This window comes from Myotis nattereri (genome assembly GCF_964212035.1).
Source record: "Myotis nattereri genome assembly, chromosome: 14".
In the NCBI taxonomy this organism is placed as follows: Eukaryota; Metazoa; Chordata; class Mammalia; order Chiroptera; family Vespertilionidae; genus Myotis; species Myotis nattereri.
This window is the reverse complement of record NC_138089.1, coordinates 11,518,029-11,542,917: the sequence shown is the minus strand read 5'-3', so window position 1 is coordinate 11,542,917 and position 24,889 is coordinate 11,518,029. Positions and strand designations below refer to the sequence as shown.

The 24,889-nt window shown below is 46.7% G+C and overlaps 1 protein-coding gene across 1 annotated transcript in view; it reads right to left on the bottom strand.

Moving 5' to 3' along the window:
- The window catches only part of ADAMTS9 (ADAM metallopeptidase with thrombospondin type 1 motif 9), a gene marked incomplete at its 5' end in the record, with an annotated part of 167,331 nt that overhangs the window by 129,565 nt on the left and 12,877 nt on the right, over positions 1-24,889 (bottom strand). The window contains 5 exons of the mRNA XM_081106532.1: positions 1,326-1,431; positions 1,538-1,578; positions 2,478-2,587; positions 2,681-2,764; positions 5,440-5,729. Coding sequence (XP_080962658.1) covers positions 1,326-1,431; positions 1,538-1,578; positions 2,478-2,587; positions 2,681-2,764; positions 5,440-5,729 — 631 coding nt within the window. The remainder of the gene's footprint in view (positions 1-1,325; positions 1,432-1,537; positions 1,579-2,477; positions 2,588-2,680; positions 2,765-5,439; positions 5,730-24,889) is intronic.

Genomic DNA, 24,889 nt, shown 5'->3' with positions numbered 1-24,889 from the left:
GAGTCACTAATATCATGATAACTAGTATGTGATAACTAGTACGTGATAACTAGTCTGAGGCCAGGTGGGCACTTGAAGTGGCAGGGAGACCACTCTGGAAAGTACACGCTTTTCTGACCACTTTGCTGTACACCTGAAGCTAACATAGCATAACCCTGAATGTCAACTGTAATTGAAAAATAAAGAATATCAGACTACAAAACTCCTTTTGTTTTCACCGACCATTCTTTTGGAAATGGTGTTCAAATTCCTGTGCTTTGGGAAACACTGGGGGGATGAGTAGTTTTCAAACTGAGTTCCAATAAGTCCTCGAGTTTCATGACAGCATTTGAGAAACCAAAAGGACAGAGCAAGCTGACTAATGGGACTCTGGCCACCACAGCTGCTTAACGAAAGCCAAGCTTTTGTGCGCTATCAATATTGGGTATCTGATCACATTTCCTTTAGAGAAAAGAAAAGGGGTATGCTCTTAAAATATGCTTGAAAGGTGCTAGTTTTGAAATATACCCATTCTATGTTGAACTGAAGTGGAGAGATACCTATCTATCTGCCTTGCTTTAGCCTAGCACCGCACACTGCACAGAGGTGCCTTCGGAAGCCTGGTGGGTGATCGAGCTTGCTTAACAGATGACTTCAGTTATGAAGTTAACATCTGACATGAAAATTGATATGCAACTCCATTAGTGACATCTGAGAAAATGATTTCAAAAAGATGTAATTTAATTATTACTTATGGAAAGAAAACGATGCAGCTCAAATAGCAGAATAGTTTCTAGCAAATTTACACTATTTTGCCACATGTTCTAACCATGCTCTGCTTCTAAAAGAACAAAAGGAAAAGCCAGTTTCACAATGACCACTTAGTGACCAAAATTCATGTTTTCCTTGCTCTCTCTTTGTTCATTCTCTCCCATGACAGAGGGGTATCCCTGTCTGAATTATAGGCATATAACCAGAAGCAGGGAGGATCTGGATTTGTGAAAATCTCATGAGCTGGGCAATGATGGACCTTCCTCGACAAAGATGTCAAGCCCTCCTCCTCCGATTCCCAGTAGGAAGGAAGAATATTAGACTTTTCATAGAAAACGTGTGCAGTTAAACCAAAGATCCGCAGGGGCTGCGGCCAAAGAGGGTGCACGGCATTCACTCAGCTTTCCCGAATCAAAGTCACTTCTCCCTTCAAGGGTCAAAGTGCGTCAATCCTGCAAATTCTACTGTGACTTGAGAAGTGTCTTGCCCTTGAAAGGCAAGGAAAGGCTCACTGTTGCAGAGGAAGAAAGTTTAGGTCACTCTGAACTCAAGGAAAATAGGGAAAGGAAACATACAGATGGCCCAGTTCATGGGCTATGGTAAAAGCCGTGCTCAATCCATTATCTTCGCTAATAGAACAGCTTCTGGAGGGGTCACAAAGGGTTCCCAGTTCAGCCAGACCTATGGGAAGGAGAGAACAAGGGTTTACTTGAACAGGAAGTTGTGGCTTAAGAGTGAAAACATGCAGGAAAGGGTTGGAGCGCAGAGGGCCGCACAGCCGACTCACCTAGCGTGTCACACTTGTCCTGAGCTCTGCAGATGTCCTGTCTGAAAGCAAAGCACACTTAGGGCCTTGATGACACCAGAGAGGAAACACCCGTACCAGCCACCACTCAGAGCCTTCCAGGCCTCACAACACACCCGCAGTCGGGAGGGGGTTACAAAACCACTGATTTCAGGATAGAAAGCCACACGGAAAGGCTCCTGCGGCCTCAGGGCTGGCCTGGAACCTCAGAAACCTTTCCGACCAGGGTTTTTCCTCATCCACCGAGGAAGTGATTCTCGTTTATGCCAAAGACTCCTGACAACAGGCCTCTCCTCTGTGCTCATGAGTGCGTCCCTGGGAGCAAATCCGAGGCCCGTGGCGGCCAGCGAGGCAAGCCAGCGGGCCTTTTTGTTGCCCCATAGAGTTTTTGAGAATATTTTCTAGGTAGCAGCTACGATTTAAACATTGGGAGAGTTCACTTTATGGACAAATGCATATCTCCGACTCCTTGCAAAATCGCAGAAGTTGGCAGCACTGGACTGTACCCCGCCTGGTAACAACGGGCTCCATCTGAAGAGCCGCTGGCCCCCTAATTGGGCATCAGGCCTGCCCAATGCAGCACCTTCGGGTAAGTGGTTCCCAACAGGGGTGATTGTGTGCTCCCCTCCCCCACCCCGGCCCACCCCCGCCCTCACAGGGCATTTGGCATCCTCTGTGGGCTGAGGATACTGTGGGTGGTCACAGCTGAGAGGAGGGCATGCTACTGGTCAGTAGTGGGCAGAGACCCGGATGCTGCTAGGCATGCTGACATGCACAGGACGCCTCACAACAGAGTTATCTGCTCCCAACTGCCACAGTGCTGAGGCAGAACAGCCTGGTGCCGGGGCCTGGCTGCCAGGAGCCTACACCTCCCATCACCTTGCCTGGGAACTGCGAGATGAGAAGCCTCAGGACTGCGTACCTCGTGATCAGAATGGCAGTATCGTGCTTGATCCCACCTGTGTTGTTCTTCTGCCACTGGCAGAAGCTCCTTAATGTCGTCTGGGCATTAAAAGAGATGGGCGGTCCCTCCTAAGCACAGAAAAGAGTGATGGTTGGTCGTTGTACCGATTGCACATGCCGTTTCGGATACAGAGAGAAGAAAGAAGAAAAAAACTTGATTACCTGTTCATTATGAATCACAACTAAGTTCACAACAACAATATTAATTAAATTTCCAATAGTGGGGTCTTTATAGATAGAGGCTACCTGCAACCGAGATAAATTTTTCAAAGTTAATTGTGAACTCTGTGTAAGCAGCAAGCAATTCACTTCTTATGTGCGGCTCCACCTAATTGTACATTTCATGCAGCATATGCATTTTTCAGTTTTGAATTTTCATTCATTCATCAAACACTCATTAAAACTATCTTCGTAAAATTATTCATAGATGGACGTTTTAAATAATAATAAATTCTAACACATTTAAGTTTTAAGGTACTTTCTTTAAAAATTGCTTAGCCATGCATCTTAATAGTTCTCTATGCCAAAATACTGGATATTAACTTTGATCAAGCTCCTTCTTCCCAGTTCAAGTCCCGATTGCCAAATTATGGATCTCACATTGACCACGTCTTTGCCGATACTGCTGCTCTGCATGCTTACCACGCATCTGGATTCTCCACAACCCGGCACCTAGTTTTTTCACCCATATTGTTTAATTATGAGAGCTAACATTCACTGGATGCTTCTCGTGGACTAGACATTGCTGAAAACTGCATATGCATTTAGTCTCTGTAATACCTGTGCTAGGCATCATTCTAACTTCTACCCAACAAATGAAGAAACGAAGGCTCAGAGAAATGAAGTAACTCATCCAAGTCTATATACAGTGGCGAGTAGCAGAGCCAGAACTCTCAACCTCTGTCAACTTGACCCAAGCCCATGCTTCACAATTGGAATTCTTAGGACAGGTCTCAATTTATGGGTTGGAAATGGAGCTGAGTCTGTGTAAGGTCTGATTAGATTTTTCTTTCTCTGCTCCAGGACAGGAGAAGGCTGGGACACGTAGGACTGAGCATGGCAGAGGTGGGTCACGGGAGGGTGGAGGGGAGGCAGGCTCCAGTGTGGGGTGGAGAGCACCAGGGACTGGTTCACAGCAGTGAGGGAAGGACAAGGAGAGCCATAGGCCAAGGAGCGGGAAGAAGAAACTCTAAAGCAATGTTCCCAAACATGGTAGCTTTCCACATTCATTTGAGGAATATATAAAAAGTAGATTCCTATTCAAATAAATTAAGGTCAGTGAAGGGGGGCAAGATCATAGGGACTGCTATAGAAAAACATCTCCAGCCCTAACCGCTTTGGTTCAGTGGATAGAGCATCGGCCTGCGGACTCAAGGGTCCTGGGTTCGATTCTGGTCAAGGGCATGTACCTTGGTTGCGGGCACATCCCCAGTGGGGAGTGTGCAGGAGGCAGCTGATCGATGTTTCTCTCTCATCGATGTTTCTAACTCTCTATCCCTCTCCCTTCCTCTCTGTAAAAAAATCAATAATAAATATATATAAAAAGAAAACCACCTCCAATATTTCAAGAAAAAAGCAATGTGTAAAACAGTCCAGGACAATTCTGCATTTCTGTTTGAGAACCAGTTGCAAATGCATGCATATATGCTTAAGAAGTGTTGCGTGCCATCCGATACGGTAGCCACCGGCCACGCATAGTCACTGAGCACTAGAAACGTGGCTGGTCCCAACTGAGGTGTGCAGTGAGGATAAAACATCCTGGATTTCGAAGGCTTAGTATGAAAAGTATTAAACTATCTCATTAATAATGCTTGAAGTAATATTTGGGTATACAATAAAAATGCATTATTAAATCAATTGACCTACTTGTTTTATTTCATGAGGCTACTAGAAAATATAAGATTATATATGTGGCTTACATTGTATCTCTATTGGGCAGAGCCGTTTAGAAACATATCCAAAAAAGCTTACTAATGGTTGCCTCTGGGAAGGATTGGAAGCATGAGTAGGGAACAAGTTATTTATTTTTTTAAAGGAAACAATGACTTCCTTATTTTGTCAATCCTCACCCAAGGATATTTTTCCATTGATTTTTAGGGAGAGTGGGAGAGAGAGAGAAAGACAGAGAGAAACATTGATGTGAGAGAAACACACTGATTGGTTGCCTCCTGCACAAGCCCGACCAGGGCCCAGGCTGGGGAGGAGCCTGCAACCAAGGTATGTGCCCTTGACTAGAATCGAACCCGGGATTCTTTGGTCCACAGGCCAACACTCTATCCACTGAGCCAAACCGGGTAGGGCAGAACAAGTTATTTTTCATCAATGAACTTTTATGTTAGATTTTTAAAAATTATGCAAATGTATTGCTCTTTCAATTCAAAATGGGCATAGAAAAATAGAGGGAGAGATTTCTAGGCCCCACCCGAGGGCTCATTAGAACCCTGGGGAAGAGCCCGGGTGACTGAGTCACAGGCAGCAGCGGAAGCCCAGAGACTCACACCTGGCTGTGCGAGCTCGCATGTCAGACAGAGTGCTGGTCTCAGCAACGGGACCAGCTAGAAGTCACATCAGTCTCCAAGCCTTCACACGACCATGGGCAAGCGACCCACCTCCTCTGAGGCTCCGTTTTCTTGTTTATAAAATAGGGGTGGTAATCCTACCTAGCAGAGGTGCCCGAAGGTTTAGAAATTATGCCTTTGAAGTAACAAGCACATTGTCAAATGATCACAGAACAAACACTCAATGACAGCCATGACTGTTACAAAACAGCAACCAGTGGACAATCTATGTTCTTTCCAGTCACTTGCCTGAGTCGGTGAAATGCCAGCCCTGAATGATCCTCCAAAGCCCTGCATGGAAGCCCCCCTCACCCCTTGGCACCTGTAGGGGCTCATAAATCAGGTTCTTTTGTGTGTACTTACAATTGACATTAAAGTTAAAACATAGTGTTGAAGATTTGCTCCATGGAATGAAATCATTTTCCGGTCTGCCACCACCATCACTTCTACAAACCGTGGGTAGGACAAGAAACGCTTTGTTCTTCTGGGGGTCCTCTGTTCTCTCGCGCTGCCCGTCTTGTTCCCAGGGGCAGAAAGCGCCTTTGCTGCGAGGCCGCTCTTGAGCACTGCCACGTCGTCGGCCAGGCTGCTCCTTCCTGCCCGTTCCCTTGCTCTCGGTTTCCTCCTGTCCCTACTGGGACTATCCCTGTGTTCTGTAAGAAATCAGAGGCACGCATTACATGTCAAGCCGCATCTACTTCATATTAAGAACTGAACTGGACACATCTTGAAATAATGCCTCTCATGTCAAACTGCATACAAAATCCAGTTCAACACACTTCGGACTCTACCGGTGAACCTCAATCTGCACTCTCATCTAAATGACTAAGGATGTGAAATTAGGATCCCCTGAAGTTTCCAGAAATGCTCATTCAAGGTATTAGACAAGAAATCAGGCCTGCGTTTAACAATTGCAAATGATTCTTTTCATTTGGTAACAAAAGTCTTGCTGGCATTTAAGCAGTTTCTATTCATTGTTCTTGGGCATATAGTAAGGGCCAATGGCAGCCAGAGAGCTCTAGAGAATGGAAATGGAGATATTTCATATACACCCCCTCAGCTATTCACTAAGATACAGTATAAAGAGGTCTGAGAGGTAGGCAGCCTAATAGACAACACAAAGGAACTATAGACAATGCATGACAAGGTAGACATAGTATTATTCTATTACTGTATTTGATCATTATGATATGCAAAATTTAGGAATAGAATCACTGCTATTTAATGCCTCTGAATTTCAGAGCTCAGTTAAGAAAGTTCATTAAACTCAGGGAGTGTGAACAGGTAGTTGGGACCATGATGCATAACAACAGAGAGCTCTAGTCAGTTCCAACTCATGCCCTGCCCACCAGGGTTCTACACAAGCTTACTGCTCACAGTGTGGTCCTTGGACCAGAAGCACTGGCAACTCTTGGAAACTTGTTAGAAATGCAGACTCTCTGGCCCCACTCAGGACCTGATAAATCAGAATCTACAGTTTAACAAGATCTCCAGGTGATTCATATTCATGTTAATGTTTTGAGAAGCACTAGCCTCAGTCTCGGCTTGCAGCTTGTATTGCTGGTGAGAATATTCAATTTCAAAGCCATCAATCACACAATAAACAGAATAAGCATAAAAGCGCCTGCCACAATATGCTTTGAGTAATAACATGATGCAATCAGTTATCTTGCCTATCAGTTTTTAAATGTGCTTGTGTGTGGGCCAGGGAGAAACTTCCTTTTGCCCTTCCAGGTTCTTCTGGCTGGTCTAGATATTACATTAACATGAAGCACTTTAACAAGAGAAAATAGCCAAATTCAGTTACATACATATGTATGGGAACCTCATGTACATGAGATAGTCAGAGACCCCCCACATACATGAGGATCAGAGACAAAAAGATAAAATGAGATGTACATGGCATTCTGAGCTAAGGAGGCGGTAAAGAGCCTTGGGCTTCAGAGGGGAGAAAAGTCAATCATTGGAACATAAGAGGAGCAGCTGTTGAGTAGTTAAGTGTTTGTCTGTCCTAGGCATAGATCATAAAGTCATTTCTGGTGATAACTCTAATATGTGCAAGAACCTTAATATAGATTCTTTAGGGAGAGGAAAACATTTCTTGCGAGCCTGTGGGGTCTTGACTGCCTTCAGCTCAAAATAATTCAAGTGCCAAAGGGGCACATCCTCGGGAGGCTGTTCTGCACCCCTTCAAATGCCACTAGCTGTAGTCTAAAATAGTCCACAGAGTTGTACAACTAAGAAATATGCTTAGCTAAGATAGGGATAAAATTCTTTACACCACTAGACATATATAATGACAACAAAAAAGTTAAATTATTTAAGTGGCTTGAATTTTTAAGGGTGCAAATATTTCATCTTTATAACCTACTAGAGGCCCGGTGCACAAAAATTTGTGCACTCGGGGGGGGGCGGGGGGTGTCCTTCAGCCCAGCCTGTGCCCTCTCGCAGTCTGGGACCCCTCAGGAGATAACGACCTGCTGGCAGAGGGCAGGCCCAACCCCTAGGTGCAGCCCCTGGTCAGGCTCAGAGCAGGGGCGAATGGGGAGTGGGGCACCAACCCTGTCATGCACAGAGCAGGGCGGATCTAGAGGTTGCGATGCCACCCTCAGTCATGCTCAGGGTAGGGCCGATTGGGGGGTTGGGGCACTGCCCCGTCACACTCAAGGCAGGGTCCATGGGGAGGTTGCGGCGCCACCCCCTGTCACGCACAGAGCAGGGCCAATCAGGGAGTTGGGGCTCTGCCCCCTGTCACGCATAGAGCAGGGCCCATCAGGGGGTTGGGGAGCTCCCCCCTGTCACGCACAGAGCAGGGCGGATCAGGGGGTTGGGGCGCCACCCTCTATCACCCACAGAGCAGGGCTGATCAGGGGGTTGGGGCGCCGCCACTGTCACACTCAGGGCAGGGCCGATGGGGAGGTTATGGCTCTACCCCATCACACACAGAGCAGGGCCCGTGGAGGGGGGGGGGGGGGGGCGCCGCCCTCTATCACCCACAGAGCAGGGCCGATCAGGGAGTTGGGGCACCGCACCCTGTCACACAGAGCCGCAGGGCAATCAGGGGGTTGGAGAGCTCCCCCCTATCAGGCACAGAGCAGGGCTGATCAGGGGGTTGGGGCACCTTCCCCTGTCACGAACAGAGCAGGGCGGTTAGGGAGGTTGTGGCCCGCCCCCGTCACACACAGAGACACAGGGCCATCAGGGGGTTTGGGCGCTGCCCCCTGTCACACTGATCCCGGTGCTGGGAGGCCTCTCAGCTCCGCTGATCCCGGTGCTCAGAGGCATATTACCCTTTTACTATATAGGCTAGAGGCCTGGTGCATGGGTGGGGGCCGGCTGGTTTGCCCTGAAGGGTGTCCTGGATCAGGGTGGGGGTCCCCACTGGGGTGCCTGGCCAGCCTGGGTGAGGGGATGATGGCTGTTTGCAGCTGGTCACACACTCTTCAGGGTGGGGGTCCCCACTGGGGTGCCTGGCCAGTCTGGGTGAGGGGCTGAGGGCTGTTTTCAGGCTGGCGGGTGACTGAAGCTCCCAACTGCTCCTTTTTTTCTTTTTCTTTTTTAATCTGGGCCAGCTTTAGCTCTGGCTCCAGCTCTGAGTCCTCAGCTGCTGAAAGCAGGTATCTGGTTTGTTTGGAACACTGTATGAACTCCAGCTCTGAGATCCCGGCGGGCTGAAAACATGTTTCTGGGGTTTGGTTTAGCTTCTATATTTGTTACAATGTTTCAAACTGCAGGCTCAGAGTCCGGCAAGGCAGGCAGGGAATGTTGGTTTCCTCCATCACTGAAGCAAGCAAGCCTCATGTTAGCTTCAAGCTGCCGGGCTGCCGGCCGCCATCTTGGCTGGCAGTTAATTTGCATATCTCGCTGATTAGCCAATGGGAAGGGTAGCGGACATACGCTAATTACCATGTTTCTCCTTTATTAGATAGGATTGCTAAAACAATCAATTTAGGCCAGGATGTGTCTTTTGCCCAAGTTGAGTATTTTAGCTGTTGCTAAAACAGTCCAAATTACCAAATAAGTTCTATGTGGTACAGCTACAGATCACAGGACTAGCCCAAAGCCTGGTACACAGGATTCAACATTACATTCTTTTCTTCAATTCTCTTCTTTCAGGCATATTCATGGATGGGTACTCATGCCATATGGGTAATTAGGCTGTCATTCCATTTTTAAATCATCAAGTGATTACAGAATAGGTACTGCAATGTGCCAGGTATTGAACTTGGATCTTTTGGGTATGTTATCTCACAATTCCTCTCAGACTAAGAAAATTAACCTCTATTTTATAGAGGAGGAAGATAAATCTCAAAGATATTGAGCAATTTGTCCAAAGTCACATAGCTGGAAGTGGTGGCATGAGGAATCGGGCATGGATTTGTAAGCAACCTAAGCAGTACTCTATTAGGTCAGATTTCTGAAAAGCTTGGAATTGAAATGGACTCAAGGTTTGATGGATAGTTTCCAAACAGAATCTGAATTAGAAGACAGCAGCTGGTAGATATTTTCACAAAGGTTAGGTTCTTATAACAGGTATATAAGAAGCCATGTTGAATCTGATATTTTTAAATGCATAAGAAAATATGTCGCCCTAGCCGGTTTGGCTCAGTGGATAGAGCATCGGCTTGCAGACTGAAGGGTTCCAGGTTTGATTCTGGCCAAGGACACATGGCCGGGTTGTGGGCTCGTTCCCCAGTAGGGGGCATGCAGGAGGCAGCCGATCAATGATTGTCTCTCATCATTCATGTTTCTATCTCTCCCTCTCCCTTCCTCTCTGAAATCAATAAAGAAATATATATATTTTTTTTAAAAAAGAAAAGATGTCACTTATTTTGTAAAAAAATAATCCCTGTTTAATGTTTTCTGTAAATATTTTAATACAATTTTATTATAATCAGTAAAGTTTCATATGTTTAAAGTCTCATTTTTCTATTCTCTATTTCATTAATTTCTGCTTTATTTTCTTCTTTCTTCTTGCTATAGGTTTAGTTTTCCCTTCATTTTCCAGTGTCTTCAAGTGAACTTACTGGCAACTGAAAAAATTGCAACAGGTGTTAGACAGGTGAAGTCAGAGAGGACCTTGGTTCAGCAATCTTAGTTCTGAGTTCTGCTAAGAAAGAATTCAGAGCCAAGACTCAAACTATAAGAGAAAGTTTATTTAGAAAGTCACAGAGGTAGAAGTGAGCCATAGTAGAAATGAGCTCAGGAAACAGGTTACAGAGGCAAAAGAAGGGCCCTTGGAGCTGAGGAGAAGAGAGACAAGGAAAACGTGCCTGGGAGGAGGAGGAGGGGGAAGGCAGATGCTGGTGTGCTCCACAGAGAGAGCCCAACTGGGTCCCCTGCCTTGAGGGTATTTATCTGGACGTCTCAAGGGAGGCTCCCAGTAGACTATTCATCAACTTTCCAGGTGTGTCCTTTCCAGGTCAAGGTCTCTACTCATTGGTAGGCACCTGGGCAGGGGGTCATTAGTCCACACGGGTAGAGTGTCATTTATCTGGTGTTGCTGCTTTTCTGGGCCTGTAGCTGAAACACAACTGAGGCTAGATGTATTTGATGGGGGTCGTTCGTCCTCTAAGGGGATCCAACTGCATGACTAGCAACATGCCAGGGGAGGAAAGGTCAGGGAAGGGTCTGAACTGCATAACCAGCGATGGGAAAGGTCAGGTCTGAACCGCATGACCAGCGATAGCCTAGCGGAAGAAAGGTTATCCTGGAGGCAAGGTCCTTGTTTTCCCACTTGGCCTGTTGCTAAGTACTTGAGGCTTTCCACCCTAGTGACCTTCTGTACCTGGCCTATTGTCCCTCCTCTGCTCTAGTTTGTCTAGCTGCCTACCACAGAAGGTTAGATTATTGACTTGAGATACTTGTTTTTCTCCTAATAGGGGCATCTATAGGAATACATTTCCCTCTCAGCACTGCTTTTCCTGCCTCCCGTAAATTCATTTTCCTTCATCTGGAAGTATTTTACGACTTCTCCTTTGACTTACTGGTTATTTAGAAGTGTGATGCTTGCTTTCCACATAGTTTTCATTTCCCAGTTTTTTTTTTTTCTTCCTGTCATTGACTTCTAATTTCATTTCCACTTTGGGCAGAGAAAATACTATGTATTACTTCTGCCCTTTTAGATTTATTGAGGTTCTTTATGACCTAGCATATAGTCTATTCTAGAGAATATGCCTGTACACTGCAGAAGCATGCGGCCTCTGCCCCTGCTGGGGCAGTGTACTATAGACACCTGCTAGTGTAGCTGAGTACAGTGCTGCTCATGTTATTTCCTTGCTGGTCTTCTGCATAGCTGTTCTACCCATTATTGAATATGGAGTATTGAAGTTTCCAACTATTATTACTGAATTATCAATGTCTTCCTTCCTTTGTGTCAGTTTTTGCTTCATGTATTTTGGTGCTCTATTCTGAGGGGCATCTATGTTCATCATTGTTAAGTCCTCCTGAACTGACACTTTTTTTATTATAAAACTCTTTGATAAACTTAACCCCATCAGTAAAGTGAAAGAAGCCAGTCACAGAAGACCACCTACTACATGATTGTGATCATGCAATACCGTGAATAGGGAAATCTATAGAGATGGAAAGTAAATCAGTTGCTTAAGGATGGAGATGGAGTGGGGACGTAGTGTAGTTGATAGCTAAAGGGTACAAGGTTTCTTCTTCAAGTAATAAAAATGCTCTAAAATTGACTTTGATGTTGGCTGCACATACCACTGAATGGGACACTTTAAATGAGTGAATAGTAAGGTATGGGAATCATATCTCAATAAAGCTGCTTTAAAAAGAGGATATGTCACTTAGGTTGTGAAAATTAAATAATCCTTACTTAATGTCTCCTGAATATATTTTGACTTATTGATTATTTAGACAAATGTATACCTGCAGTGAGAAAAACACTCAAGAAATGCTGTGCAGAATTTACTCTTTTTGATCACTAAGGGGGGAAAATGTAGTCTGAGAGAGTCATCAGGGGGAATTTGGACATGGGAAAACCAAAGGATGATTTAGGGCCCTACTTGGAAACAAGAAACATTTATTTAAATAGCAAAGTTGAAAAAAAATGAAGGCATTAACCAGTGAAAGGCTACAATGTCTTTCATGGCATAACCCATGTAAATTCTAACATGCCTGGAAGATATTCCATTCACAAGTAACCTGTTGCATGAAAATGCAGGAATAAAATTACTTCTTCAGACTAGATATGTCTTCTAATACATAACATTTCCCTATCTTTTACCCAACTGATCTTTTATCCTAGTTATTAGAGGCAGATTTATTGACCTAATTAGCCCAACTAATTTCTATCATATTAATCATTTTAGCATTAAAAATAGTATGAACTTCAAAGATTCAAATATTCACTATGACTACAAACAAACATTTTTACTTAGAATAAAAAAATTATAACTTGTATACTTACTCAGCTCTCTTGCCTCTGAACAGACAATGATTTCTACCAAGTGACACACATTGGTAGAATGGAAAGGAAGCCATCCACATTTCTCTTTAATGACCTTTTAGCATAATGGAATTGGGGCAAATGTTTCTAATTTGCAATGCCATTTGCTAGTAGCTTTATCAGAATGGGCTACATAATGAAATTTCATCCTTGTGGAAAGTATAGTATAAAAATTAGATAAATATAGGTATAGATATAGATATGGATATAGATATAGATATAGATAGATATTTTAAAAATAATCCTCATCTGAGGATATGTTTTTCATTGACTCTAAAAGAAAGGAAGAGAGGGGGAAAGGGAGGGAAAGTGAGAGGGAGAGAAACATTGATGTGAGATACATCAATTTGTTGCCTCATGCATGCATCCTGACCTGGGATTGGACCTACAACCCAAGTATGTGCCCTGACCAGGAATCGAACTCACCACCTTTGGTGCATGGGACAACGCTCTAACCAAATTGAGCCAACTGGCCAGGGCTGGTCTGTATATTTTTTGACCTTCCTTTCCACACATTCATTATTACTTTTATTGAGATATAATTTGTATACCATAAAATTCACTCCTTCAAAGTATAGAGTTCAGTAGTTTTTAGTATATTCAGAGAGTTGTGAAATAATCACTATTATCAAGTTTTAGAATATTTTCAGTATCCCAGAAAGAAACCCTGTGCTCATTAGCAGTCACTGCCCACGCCCCGTCTCCCTCCAGCATCTGCCAATCAGTAAACTGGTAAATTTGTCTGTTCTGGCATTTCATACAAATGGAGTCATATAGCACGTGGCTTTCTGTGGCTGGCTTCCCTCACTTGGCATATTTTCAAAGCTCATCCATGTTGTAGCATGTCTCAACACTCTATCACTTTTCATTGCCAAATACTATTCCGCTGTGTGGCTATCTCACATTTTGTATATCTGTTCATCAGTTGGTGGACATTTGGGTACAACAACTCAATTGAATAATGCTTTTATGAACATGTGTGTGCAAGCTTTTGTGTGGCCATGCTTACATCCTCTCGGGTAGACACCTAGAAGTAGAACTCCTGGGTCATATGGTAACCATGTTTAACACTTTGAGGAACTGCCAAATTGTTTTCCACAGTGGCCGCACCATTTTCATGCCTCTTTCTGACGTTCAAATGTGCCACTCAGAAATAGGAAATCATCTTTTATGGTTCTTTTCTTTAAGAATGTCTCAACAATTAATCACGTTTACTTCATTAAATAGCTGATGAGCAACCTGACCTAGTTCATATCTTAGAGTAGCAAGTTGAACCAAAGAAGATTTACAGATGGCAGATGAGTATATAAAGATGTGCTCTACATCATATGTTATCAGGGAAATACAAATTAATACAACAATGAGATAACACTACCCATTGGTTAGAATGGCCAAAATCCAGCACAAATGCTGGAGAGGATGTGGAGCAACAGGAACCTTCCCTCATTGCTGGTGGGAATGCAAAATGGTGCAGCCACTTTGTAAGAGAGGTTAGGTGTTTCTTATAAAAGTTCTTCATATAGCCGAAACCGGTTTGGCTCAGTGGATAGAGCGTCGGCCTGCGGACTGAAGGGTCCCAGGTTCGATTCCGGTTAGGGGCATGTACCTGGGTTGCGGGCACATCCCCAGTGGGAGATGTGCAGGAGGCAGCTGATCGATGTTTCTCTCTCATCGATGTTTCTAACTCTCTGTCTCTCTCCCTTCCTCTCTGTGAAAAATCAATAAAATATATTAAAAAAAAAAAGTTCTTCATATACTCTTTTTTAAAAATATATATATATTTTATTGATTTTTTTTTACAGAGAGGAAGGGAGAGGGATAGAGAGTTAGAAACATCGATGAGAGAGAAACATCAATCAGCTGCCTCCTGCACACTCCCTACTGGGGATGTGCCCGCAACCAAGGTACATGCCCTTGACTGGAATCGAACCTGGGACCCTTGAGTCCACAGGCTGATGCTCTATCCACTGAGCCAAACCGGTTAGGGCAACATATATATACTCTTAATGTATAATACAGCAATCACGCTCCTTAGTCTTTACTCAAGCTGAAAATTTATGTCTGCTAAAAACATACACGTGGATGTTTCTAGCAGCTTTATTCATAATTGCTAAAAGTTGGAAGCAACCAAAATGTCCTTCAGTAGATGAAGGGACAAACTGAGATACATCAGACAATGGAATATTATTCAGGACTAAACAGAAATAAGCTATCAAGCCATGAAAAGATCTGGAGGAAACTTAAATGCATATTACTAAGCGAAAGAAGCCAATCTGAAAAGGCTGCATACTGTGAGTCCAATCATGTGACATTCCAGAAAAGGCAAAACAATGGAGACAGTAAAGGATCAGTGATAGCCCGGGATTGGGGCTTGGGAGGGATACATAGGCAGAGCATTCAGAGGATGCTCAGGACACTGAAAACACTCTGGATGACACCATAATAATGATGGACACGTGTCAATCAATATTCGTCCAAGCCCACAGAACGTACAAAACTCACAGGGAGTTACGGACTTTGGGCGATTATCATGCATCAGTGTTAGTTCATCAATTGTAGCAACTGTACCACTCCGGGGAAGGATGTTAAGGGTGGGGGAGGGTGTGCATTTGTGGGGATGGGATGTATGACAATTTCTGTACTTTCATCTCAGTTTTTCTGTGAACTTAAAAGTGCTCTAAAATATGAGACTTAATAAAAAAATATGCTATTGACACCTCCAGAAATCAAGCGCACATTTGCATTCTTTTGCAATGTGAACCCTTGCATGTGCATGGAAACAACATTCAGGCATGTGAAAAAGCTCTCACTGGCCATCCTGTGCTTCCTAATGAAAGTCAGAGGCACCGCAGCCATCACATCTTATTCCGAGGACGTGAGTTAATGCTGGCTGTTACTACTGTTCTGGCCTTGACGCCATGAGGGGAAGTGGTGACGCTGACTCCACAGACAGCCAGTGTTTTAAGATCGCCTGCTCTGAGGGAGCCAGCTCCAAGTTCTATTTGACCTTGGGCAAGTGAGTGACTTGCCACTCTCCTTCTCCCATGTGAGAAGATGGGTAAGAACAGTACCATCTCGTAGAGTTGCTTTGAGAACCAGCTGTAGATCATACAGGTAAAGTGTCTACCACATAGGAAGAACTCCTGGGTCATATGGTAACCATGTTTGGTACCATAACTATGGTAATTTTTTCCTATTTTTAGTAGTCATAAAGTAAGTTAGAATGAAAAGGAACCACTTATGGGAGAGTGACTAACCGTTAAAAACAATTTTCTGGCTTAAAATAACAATGTCAAAGATAGAAGCTGTTTGTACTCTAAAATGACCTTTTCTAAGTCCCAGTTTCCTGACCTCTTAAAGGAGCATAAAAATATCTGCTTCCATCTTAACGCCGTTTTTTTAAAGTGAGAAAGTATATGGAAAATCCTTTGTGAGTTATACATTGACTTTATAATTTAATTATTATTACTTCTTGAGCACCTACTTTGCGAAAGGCACTGAGCTGCAGATAAGCTGAACAAAAGAGCAAAATAAGAATAAGACTTAAAGAGAAACTGTTGTAAAAATTTAAGATGGTACAATTATTTAAAAACCTCACAACCAACTTGAATATTTGCTTACTTATCAGTGGAACTGTTTTAAATGAGTTTCACTTCCCCAAGGCCAGGCAGCACATTGCATATTCCATTCCTAAGTACCGGACTCATCCAGCAGTTACTCACCCAGTGTTTCCCACCCACTGCAGTGGGCTGAGATGTGAATGCTAACAGTAGCGGCTGAGAAGTTCATTGCTGCCCTCTGTTTTTATAAGGTTTATCAAAATTTAACTGAGCTTCCTAAGGCACCCAGCCACCTGCCACCTCCCGGTGTAAGTGGGCAGCGCAATCCCAGTCCAGGAGCTTAGGGATGACAAGAGCAAGTCCCTTTCTCTCCGCCCGGGTCGGCCTGACAGCCAGGAGGAAGCTGGACAGGAAGCACAGCCCCGGGTTTTGCCCTGGTTTCTGTTGCCAAGCAGCCCTGGCTCACCAGCCTGCCCCCAGCCTCAGGTTCCTCATCTGTGAAATGAGGATAAAACAGCGCACACTCACGGGCTAACTGTGCCGACGAAAAGAGAAACACATACAACGCCCCTAGCGCGAGAGGTGTGTGACGCACAGGGAGGAGCCATGAAATACTTCTCATGGTCATTACTAGCTGGTACTGTTTCACTAGTCGCATGCAATGCCCTCTCCTCATAAGTTAGTATGTTGACATTAGGGTTTCTCAAGCAAAACAACTTTACAACAGTGGTTCTCAACCTTGGCTGCACATTAGAATCACCTGGGAATCTTTTTAAAATCCTGATTTCTGGGCCCCATCCTCCGGAAATTCTGTTTCTTTGTTATTAATGTTGTGGCTCCACCCCATAACAAAGAAACAGAATTTCTGGAGGATGAGGCCCAGAAATCAGGATTTTAAAAAGATTCCCAGGTGATTCTAATGTGCAGCCAAGGTTGAGAACCACTGCTTTAGAAGGAACCTTCTATGGGAAAGGAGAGTTAAAAGGAAGAAAGGGAAGGAGGGAGGGAGGGAGAGAGGGAAGGAAGGAAGGAGAGAGGAAGGGAAGAAGGGGGGAGAGAAGGAAGGAAGGAAGGAAGGAAGGAAGGAAGGAAGGAAGGAAGGAAGGAAAGAACGACAGTAAAGGCCAGGCCCTGCCTCCACAGAACTTTCAATCTAGGTAACAACACATGAGGGTTGAGAGTGAGAAGACACAGTCTGCGATGTAATTCCATGTAAACAACTGCAAGCACTTGCACTTCTCAACGCGCTCCAAGGGCTCATAACACGGGAGCAAGAGAGGAAGCCAAGGCAGCTCCCTGCCCTCTGAGTCCTCCTCAGCTCTAAGCTTGGGCTCTGGGCCTGTGCTCAGAGAGCTACTCGGCGGGGCCTGCAGGGAGGGACGGAGAAGCAGTCTGCGGGGTCAGTGGAAGGTGGATAAACAGCGTGCGGAGGAAGAGATGAAACAGAAAAACAAAAACAGCCATAAAACAACGAATGTTCTAATAGTACAGGACAATGTGTTTCCAAAAATTGGGTGGTGGTGGTGGGGGGGGGGGGGGTGGGTGCTGAGGGAGGTGGGATTGTTCTGTGTTTATAAAGCTTTAAAGGGCATGAATGAAATTACCAAGGTTTACTTTTTTAAAAGGGCCCTCAATTTGCTAGCTTTAAAAACAGCAGTCCCCGTGTGCATCACTTTGTGAGCTCTGTGTGGGCATGGGTGCGTGTCCGTGTCCGTGTGTGTGTGTGTGTGTGTGTGTGTGTGTGTGTGTGGCATGCCCGTGTCTGATGGCGCTCCATGCTCAATACTGATGAAATGTGTGCAAAGGGCAGTGGAGGGAGAGATTATGCTGCTAAGCCTTCTTTTTGGCTCCCAGAACCTTTATGTTTCCCTGAGTGGTTTCCGGAACATTAGTCCCAGAAGATATTTCCAAAAACAAACCAGGTAGCTTTGCAAAAACCCTTTAAGCGCATTCACATCTGGGACCTCTCCCAGGCACATTAGCATTTTAAGAGCTTGGAGAAGTCTTGCAGCAAAGAAACCAGTTTACATTGGTTTAACCATGAACTAGGGCACTCCCAGGACCTTGGCCAGTTTGTGGGGCAGGTGAGGGGACCGAGCGCCCTGGGAAGAGAGGGATGGAAGGAGGGTACTGCCGGGTGCTGCTCGGGGAAGAAGAATGTGAGAAGCTTCTTGCAGTTCAAGGGGCTGTGCTGGGAGGTGGGTGGCGGGAGCTATGTCTGAGGGTCAGCACACTATTTTCTAGGAGTGGGTGCCTCCAGCTACCTGGGGAGTTAAATTTGCTGAATCAGATCCGAGAGCTGGGGCACCACCCCCACAGGCCCTGCTCACACCCTCCCTCAGCATCCTGCTGCCCCTCTGGCTGTCATGGCGAGACGGCCGCTACCATAGTACCAACTCCCCCTGTCGGAGGCCGCCCTGCCAGGCTCTCCTCCAAGCACTGCACACGGATTAGTCTGTTATTCCTCACGGCACCCAGACACCGTGGGGACTGCTGTCTCCAAGGCACACACGAGGAAACTGAGGCACACTTGAAACAACTCGAGAAAGTATTTAAAGAACATCTATTTGAAGTTATAAAATGCTGGACATACCCAAGTCTATATTTTACTAAGAGACTGTTTGATTTTGCTATTAATATCCTGCAAAACACCCTTTGGGAAATGCTGGTTCTGACTCACTCCATCTCTAAGCAATCAGGGGAGCTAGGCCCTGCTGGTTGGCGGGTGCCAGCGGCTCATGGCCCCCTGCACTGTCTGTGGCCCCGTTTCGACATGCCTTGGGATCTTCTAGTCAGCACTTTCCAGTAGAAACAAAATGTGAGCCACACCTGGAACCTAAGAATGTCTAACAGTCACATTAAAAGAAAAAGCCAAAAGAAACAGGTGAAATTAATTTTAATACTCTGCTATTCTACTGAAGTCAATATATGCAACATATTGTCATTGCAACACGTGGCACTGGCCACATTCAAGGGCTCAGGAGCCACACGGGGCTACTGGCTGCTCTATAGGACGGTGCATTCCAGGCATTTAGTGTGTGCACAGTGACTACTGGCGGCAGTGAGATATGCTAGATAAGAGTTGGGGCCTGGGAGTCAGAGAGACCTGTGTTCAAATCCCCGCTGCTCCACATTCAGTCGGTGTGACCCTGGCAGTCACTTAAGCCCTCTGTGTCCCGTTTCCTCATCTGTAAAATGGGATCCGAATGGTTCCTCCCTAGGAGGGGAGTTAAATGCTTTAATACACGTAACAAGCTGCACTGGGCCTGGGGCTGGGTCCACGCTGAGGGGTGTGGCTGTGGTGACTCATTTGAGGGTAGCACCCTTTTAGGGCTGCGGAATGGAGTGGCTCCAGGGCTTCCTGCTATCTGACAGCAGCTCCTGGGTGGCCCAAGGCAGAGCGGATGCCTGTGGTGGGTCTAGGTATCACTCCCTTATCAGAGACTAAAGAGCAGTTGGGCAGGATCTCTTTTAAAAAGCTTCTAGCAACTCCTGGAGAGCATATCTCCCACATTCCTTTGCTGCACAGCCTCCCAGTTCCCACAGGATGAGGACAAGTTTGCACACCACAGTCTGCAGTACCAACCCTTTCTCATCCTGATGTCGGTGTTCCAGCCTCTACGGCAACGAGTGGTCCAGGGGCATGCTGTGCTCTGATCACAGTGGAGCTCCCTGGGAACCCTCCCAGCCACAGGCCACCTTCCCGCAGCACCTGGCCAGGAACCCGTACAGCCACAGGCCACCTTCCCACAGCACCTGGCCAGGAACCCACACAGCCACAGGCCACCTTCCCACAGCACCTAGCCAAGAATCCGCACAGCCACACGCCACCTACCCACAGCACCTGGCCAGGAACCCGCACAGCCACAGGCCACCTTCCCGCAGCACCTGGCCAGGAACCCGCACAGCCACAGGCCACCTTCCCGCAGCACCTGGCCAGGAACCCGCACAGCCACAGGCCACCTTCCCACAGCACCTGGCCAGGAACCCTCCCAGCCACAGGCCACCTTCCCACAGCACCTGGCCAGGAACCCGCACAGCCACAGGCCACCTTCCCACAGCACCTGGCCAGGAACCCGCACAGCCACAGGCCACCTTCCCACAGCACCTGGCCAGGAACCCTCCCAGCCACAGGCCACCTTCCCGCAGCACCTGGCCAGGAACCCGCACAGCCACAGGCCACCTTCCCGCAGCACCTGGCCAGGAACCCTCCCAGCCACAGGCCACCTTCCCACAGCACCTGGCCAGGAACCCTCCCAGCCACAGGCCACCTTCCCACAGCACCTGGCCAGGAACCCTCCCAGCCACAGGCCACCTTCCTGCAGCACCTGGCCAGGAACCCGCACAGCCATAGGTCATCTGCCCACAGCACCTGGCCAGGAACCCGCACAGCCACAGGCCACCTTCCCACAGCACCTGGCCAGGAACCCGCACAGCCACAGGCCATCTGCCACAGCACCTGGCCAGGAACCCGCACAGCCACAGGCCACCTTCTCACAGTACCTGGCCAGGAACCCTCCCAGCCACAGGCCACCTTCCCGCAGCACCTGGCCAGGAACCCGCACAGCCACAGGCCACCTTCCCACAGCACCTGGCCAGGAACCCGTACAGCCACAGGCCACCTTCCCGCAGTACCTGGCCAGGAACCCGCACAGCCACAGGCCACCTTCCCGCAGCACCTGGCCAGGAACCCGCACAGCCACAGGCCACCTTCCCGCAGCACCTGGCCAGGAACCCTCCCAGCCACAGGCCACCTTCCCGCAGCACCTGGCCAGGAACCCTCCCAGCCACAGGCCACCTTCCCGCAGCACCTGGCCAGGAACCCGCACAGCCACAGGCCACCTTCCCACAGCACCTGGCCAGGAACCCGCACAGCCACACGCCACCTTCCCACAGCACCTGGCCAGGAACCCGCACAGCCACAGGCCACCTTCCCACAGCACCTGGCCAGGAACCCGCACAGCCATAGGTCATCTGCCCACAGCACCTGGCCAGGAACCCGCACAGCCACAGGTCACCTTCCCACAGCACCTGGTCAGGAACCCGCACAGCCATAGGCCACCTTCCCGTAGCACCTGGTCAGGAACCTGCACAGCCATAGGCCACCTTCCCACAGCACCTGGTCAGGAACCCTCCCAGCCATAGGTCACTTTCCCACAGCACCTGGTCAGGAACCCTCCCAGCCATAGGTCACTTTCCCACAGCACCTGGCCAGGAACCCTCCCAGCCGTAGGTCACTTGCTTGCAGCACCTGGCCAGCTCAAATATTTAGTTTCTGTAAATTCAGCTCTCCTGTAATAACTTAATTCCTTAAATGAATTAAAAGTCTGTTGTCTTTCTCCAAAGCCATAAGATAACTGAAATGATCTCACTGGTTTCTTAATTGTTCTTACACTTAAATCCAGTGGCACTTTCAATATGTCACTTGAGTACCACTTAAAAAAAAAAGTTTCTATTGATTTTAAAGAGTGAGGAAAGGAGAGCGAGAGAGAGAAACATGGATATGAGAGACAAATATCGATCAGTTGCCTCCTGCACAACCTCTACCCGGGATCCAGCCGGCAACCCAGTCATGTGCCCTGACTGGGAATCCACCTATGACCTCTTGGTGCAGGGGGCACCACTCAACCAGCTGAGCCACACTGGCCAGGGCTTGAGTGGCACTTTGGAACATCCTCTTTCTAAGCACCTTCCCAGCCAGCTTTTCTGCAACTTGCAGCCTGAAGAGAACACAGGGCTGGGAAGGAAGAGGCCTGTCTGGGCCACCTTTCCATTCGCTCTAGCTCCAATTGAAATTCTGAGTCTTGGTCCTCTAATCCAGAGGTTCTCAATCTGTGGGTCGCGACCCCTTTGGGGGTCGAACGACCCTTTCACAGGGGTCACCTAAGACCATCCGAAAACACATATATAATTACATATTGTTTTTGTGATTAATCACTATGCTTTCATTATGTTCAATTTGTAACAATGAAAATATATCCTGCATATCAGATATTTACATTATGATTCATAACAGTAGCAAAATTAGTTATGAAGTAGCAACGAAAATAATTTTATGGTTGGGGGTCACCACAACATGAGGAACTGTATTAAATGGTCGCGGCATGCTGGGGTCCAACCCCAGCAGGTCCAGGGGTCCCCAAAGGTGTGGACGGAGTTGGCGAAGAAGGAATGACACAGAGGCAGCATTCAGTTGATCAGCATGGTTGGGTTCTCTTGCCTGGTTCTGTAGGTTCTCCAGCCAGGTTCAGTCACCACATTCTAGTCAGGTTCTCTTGCCATGTTCTATCCAGGTTCTGTAGCCAGGTTCTGTCTCTAGGTTCTTCAGTCAGGTTCTCTCGCTAGGTTCTGTCTCTAGGTTCTGTGGCCAGTTTCTGTCCAGGATCTTTTGCCATGTTCTCTCCAGTGAAGTTCTTCTGTCTCTAGGTTCTGTGTCTATGTTCTGTGTCTAGGTTCTGTCTCTTGTTGTCTTGTTACATCTGTATTTATACCAGTTGATTCCAATCCTATCAATCTCTATTCCAAAGGTTAGGGCGTTTCTTATCTCCATTCCAGGGAGTAAAGATTATGTAGCTTAAGCATGATTGTTCGTAGTTAAAGTGATTAATTACCCGCCTGGCACTTAGTTAAGGGGTTTTATTCCCTCCCTAACTTCAGGGGAAAATCCCTACCTGGGGAAACAACCTTTCTCAGAGAGGTGACCTTGGTTAAAACACATAGTGCCAAGAAGGTGAGAAAACATATTAAGAACAGTATGCATATATGCCAGGTCCCTTGAAACAGCAAGGATGGACAGGCTCCCGGCCGTGGCATTAGGAAGGTTGAGAACCACTGCCTAATCCGTGAAGCTCTCTGGGGTAGAAGTTCTCTCCAAACTCCCTCTAATATTAAAAATAGGAATTCTTATACTTATAAGATAAAAGTGAATAACACTGAAAAATGAAGCCCCAGGATTTGAAAGGAGAAAAACCCAAGGACTGCTTCTCTTGGCCACTGTCACTCAGTGCACAGGAGCAATAACCACCCAGCGACAGGGTGGGCAGGCAAGAGACAGAGGAACCCCAATGCAGGGACCAACAGGAAAGAAGTGGGCTGTAGCTGATGTCAAATAATGTCAGGGGGAGTACAGCTCACACATCTCCATCGCTTGCTGTGTAGCTTTTATTTTTGGACCTGCTAGAACAGATACCAGTGTCTGAAAACCACTTCCATTCTCTCTAATCGGACTTGTTACAATGGACCAGCATCAAATGTAAGGATTAGGAAACCTTTGGGAAAACGCTTGTATTGCCCACAAAGCACAGGACAGGAACTCTGGGAAATCGTGGGGTTATGTGTCCCATTCCTCTTCCCCCAGGAGCGTGGCCTTACAGGGCTGAACGTCACACCAGTGCCCCTCCTGTGTCTTTCTCTCCCCTGTGTGGTGCGTGCTCTGTGCGAGAGAACATATTCGCATCCTCGGGCACCCAAAGCTTCCTCTGTAACTGCTTCGCTTGTGAGGAAAGAGACACCCCCCCCCCCCCCCCGCATCATAAAGCACACTGGCTGGGAGCGGGAAGCTGTCTTCGTACACGGATGAGAAATAACAACAGCAGCGCCTTCTCTGTTGGCATAGGCACTGCTTTCAAGGACAAGTCGCAAACAAGCCTTTCCTAGTCCATCTCTCTTCACTGCGTCTTGAACACACTCTCTACCGAAGCCTACACTGTGCATTGTCAGTGTCGCCCTGACAGCGCTGTCTGTGCTACACGCAATGCCTGCACTGAAGTAAGGAAGCCACGGACGCAATAGTGTCTGCAAATGAGGACAACGAGAGCCGAGCCACACCCCCTCCTGGGATCCAGCTGGCACCAAGCATGTGCCCTGGGGGAAGACACTTGAACTACATAGCTGAAACAGGGCTTTATCCAGAATATATAAAGACATCTCAATTCAATAATAAGAAATATTCCAGTTCTTTATAATGTGGGCAAAAGATTTAGACACTTAACCGAAGATGATACATGGATGGCAAATAAGCAGACGAAGAGATGCTTAGTCATCAGGGAAATGCAAATTAAAACTGTGAGGAGATACCGCTACGAATCTATTAGAAGGGCTAAAATTAAAAGGCAACACCAAATATTGGCAATAACAAATGCTAGTGAGGCTGCAGAAAAACGGAACTTTTATACCCTGCTGCTGGGACTGCAAAATGGTACCGCCACTTTAAAAACCAGATGGCAGTATCTTGTGAAGTTAAACATACTCTTATCATACAACCTAGCAATTTCCCACCTAAGTGTTCACCCAAGAGAAATGAACGCGTATGAATTTGTTTGTAATTGTCAAAACTTTGTCCCTCAGCTGGGTCAGATAAACAAACCGTGGTATGTGTACTCATGCAAAGGAACTGCTCACAATGAAAAACAATGAATTCTGATACAGGCTACCCGGATGAGCCGCAGCACTATGCCCAGTGATCTTATTTCTATGACAGCTGTGAAGGGGCCCAGGGGTGGGCAAACTTTTTGACTCGAGGGCCACAATGGGTTCTTAAACTGGACCGGAGGGCCGGAACAAAAGCATGGATGGAGTGTTTGTGTGAACTAATATAAATTCAAAGTAAACATCATTACATAAAAGGGTACGGTCTTTTTTTTTTTTTAGTTTTATTCATTTCATACGGGCCGGATCCGGCCCGCGGGCCGTAGTTTGCCCACGGCTGGTAACCTGTAGAAACAGAAAAGGCGGCTGGCCACACAAGACACAGGAATTCCTCTCTGTGTTGGCTGGGATGATGGTGACA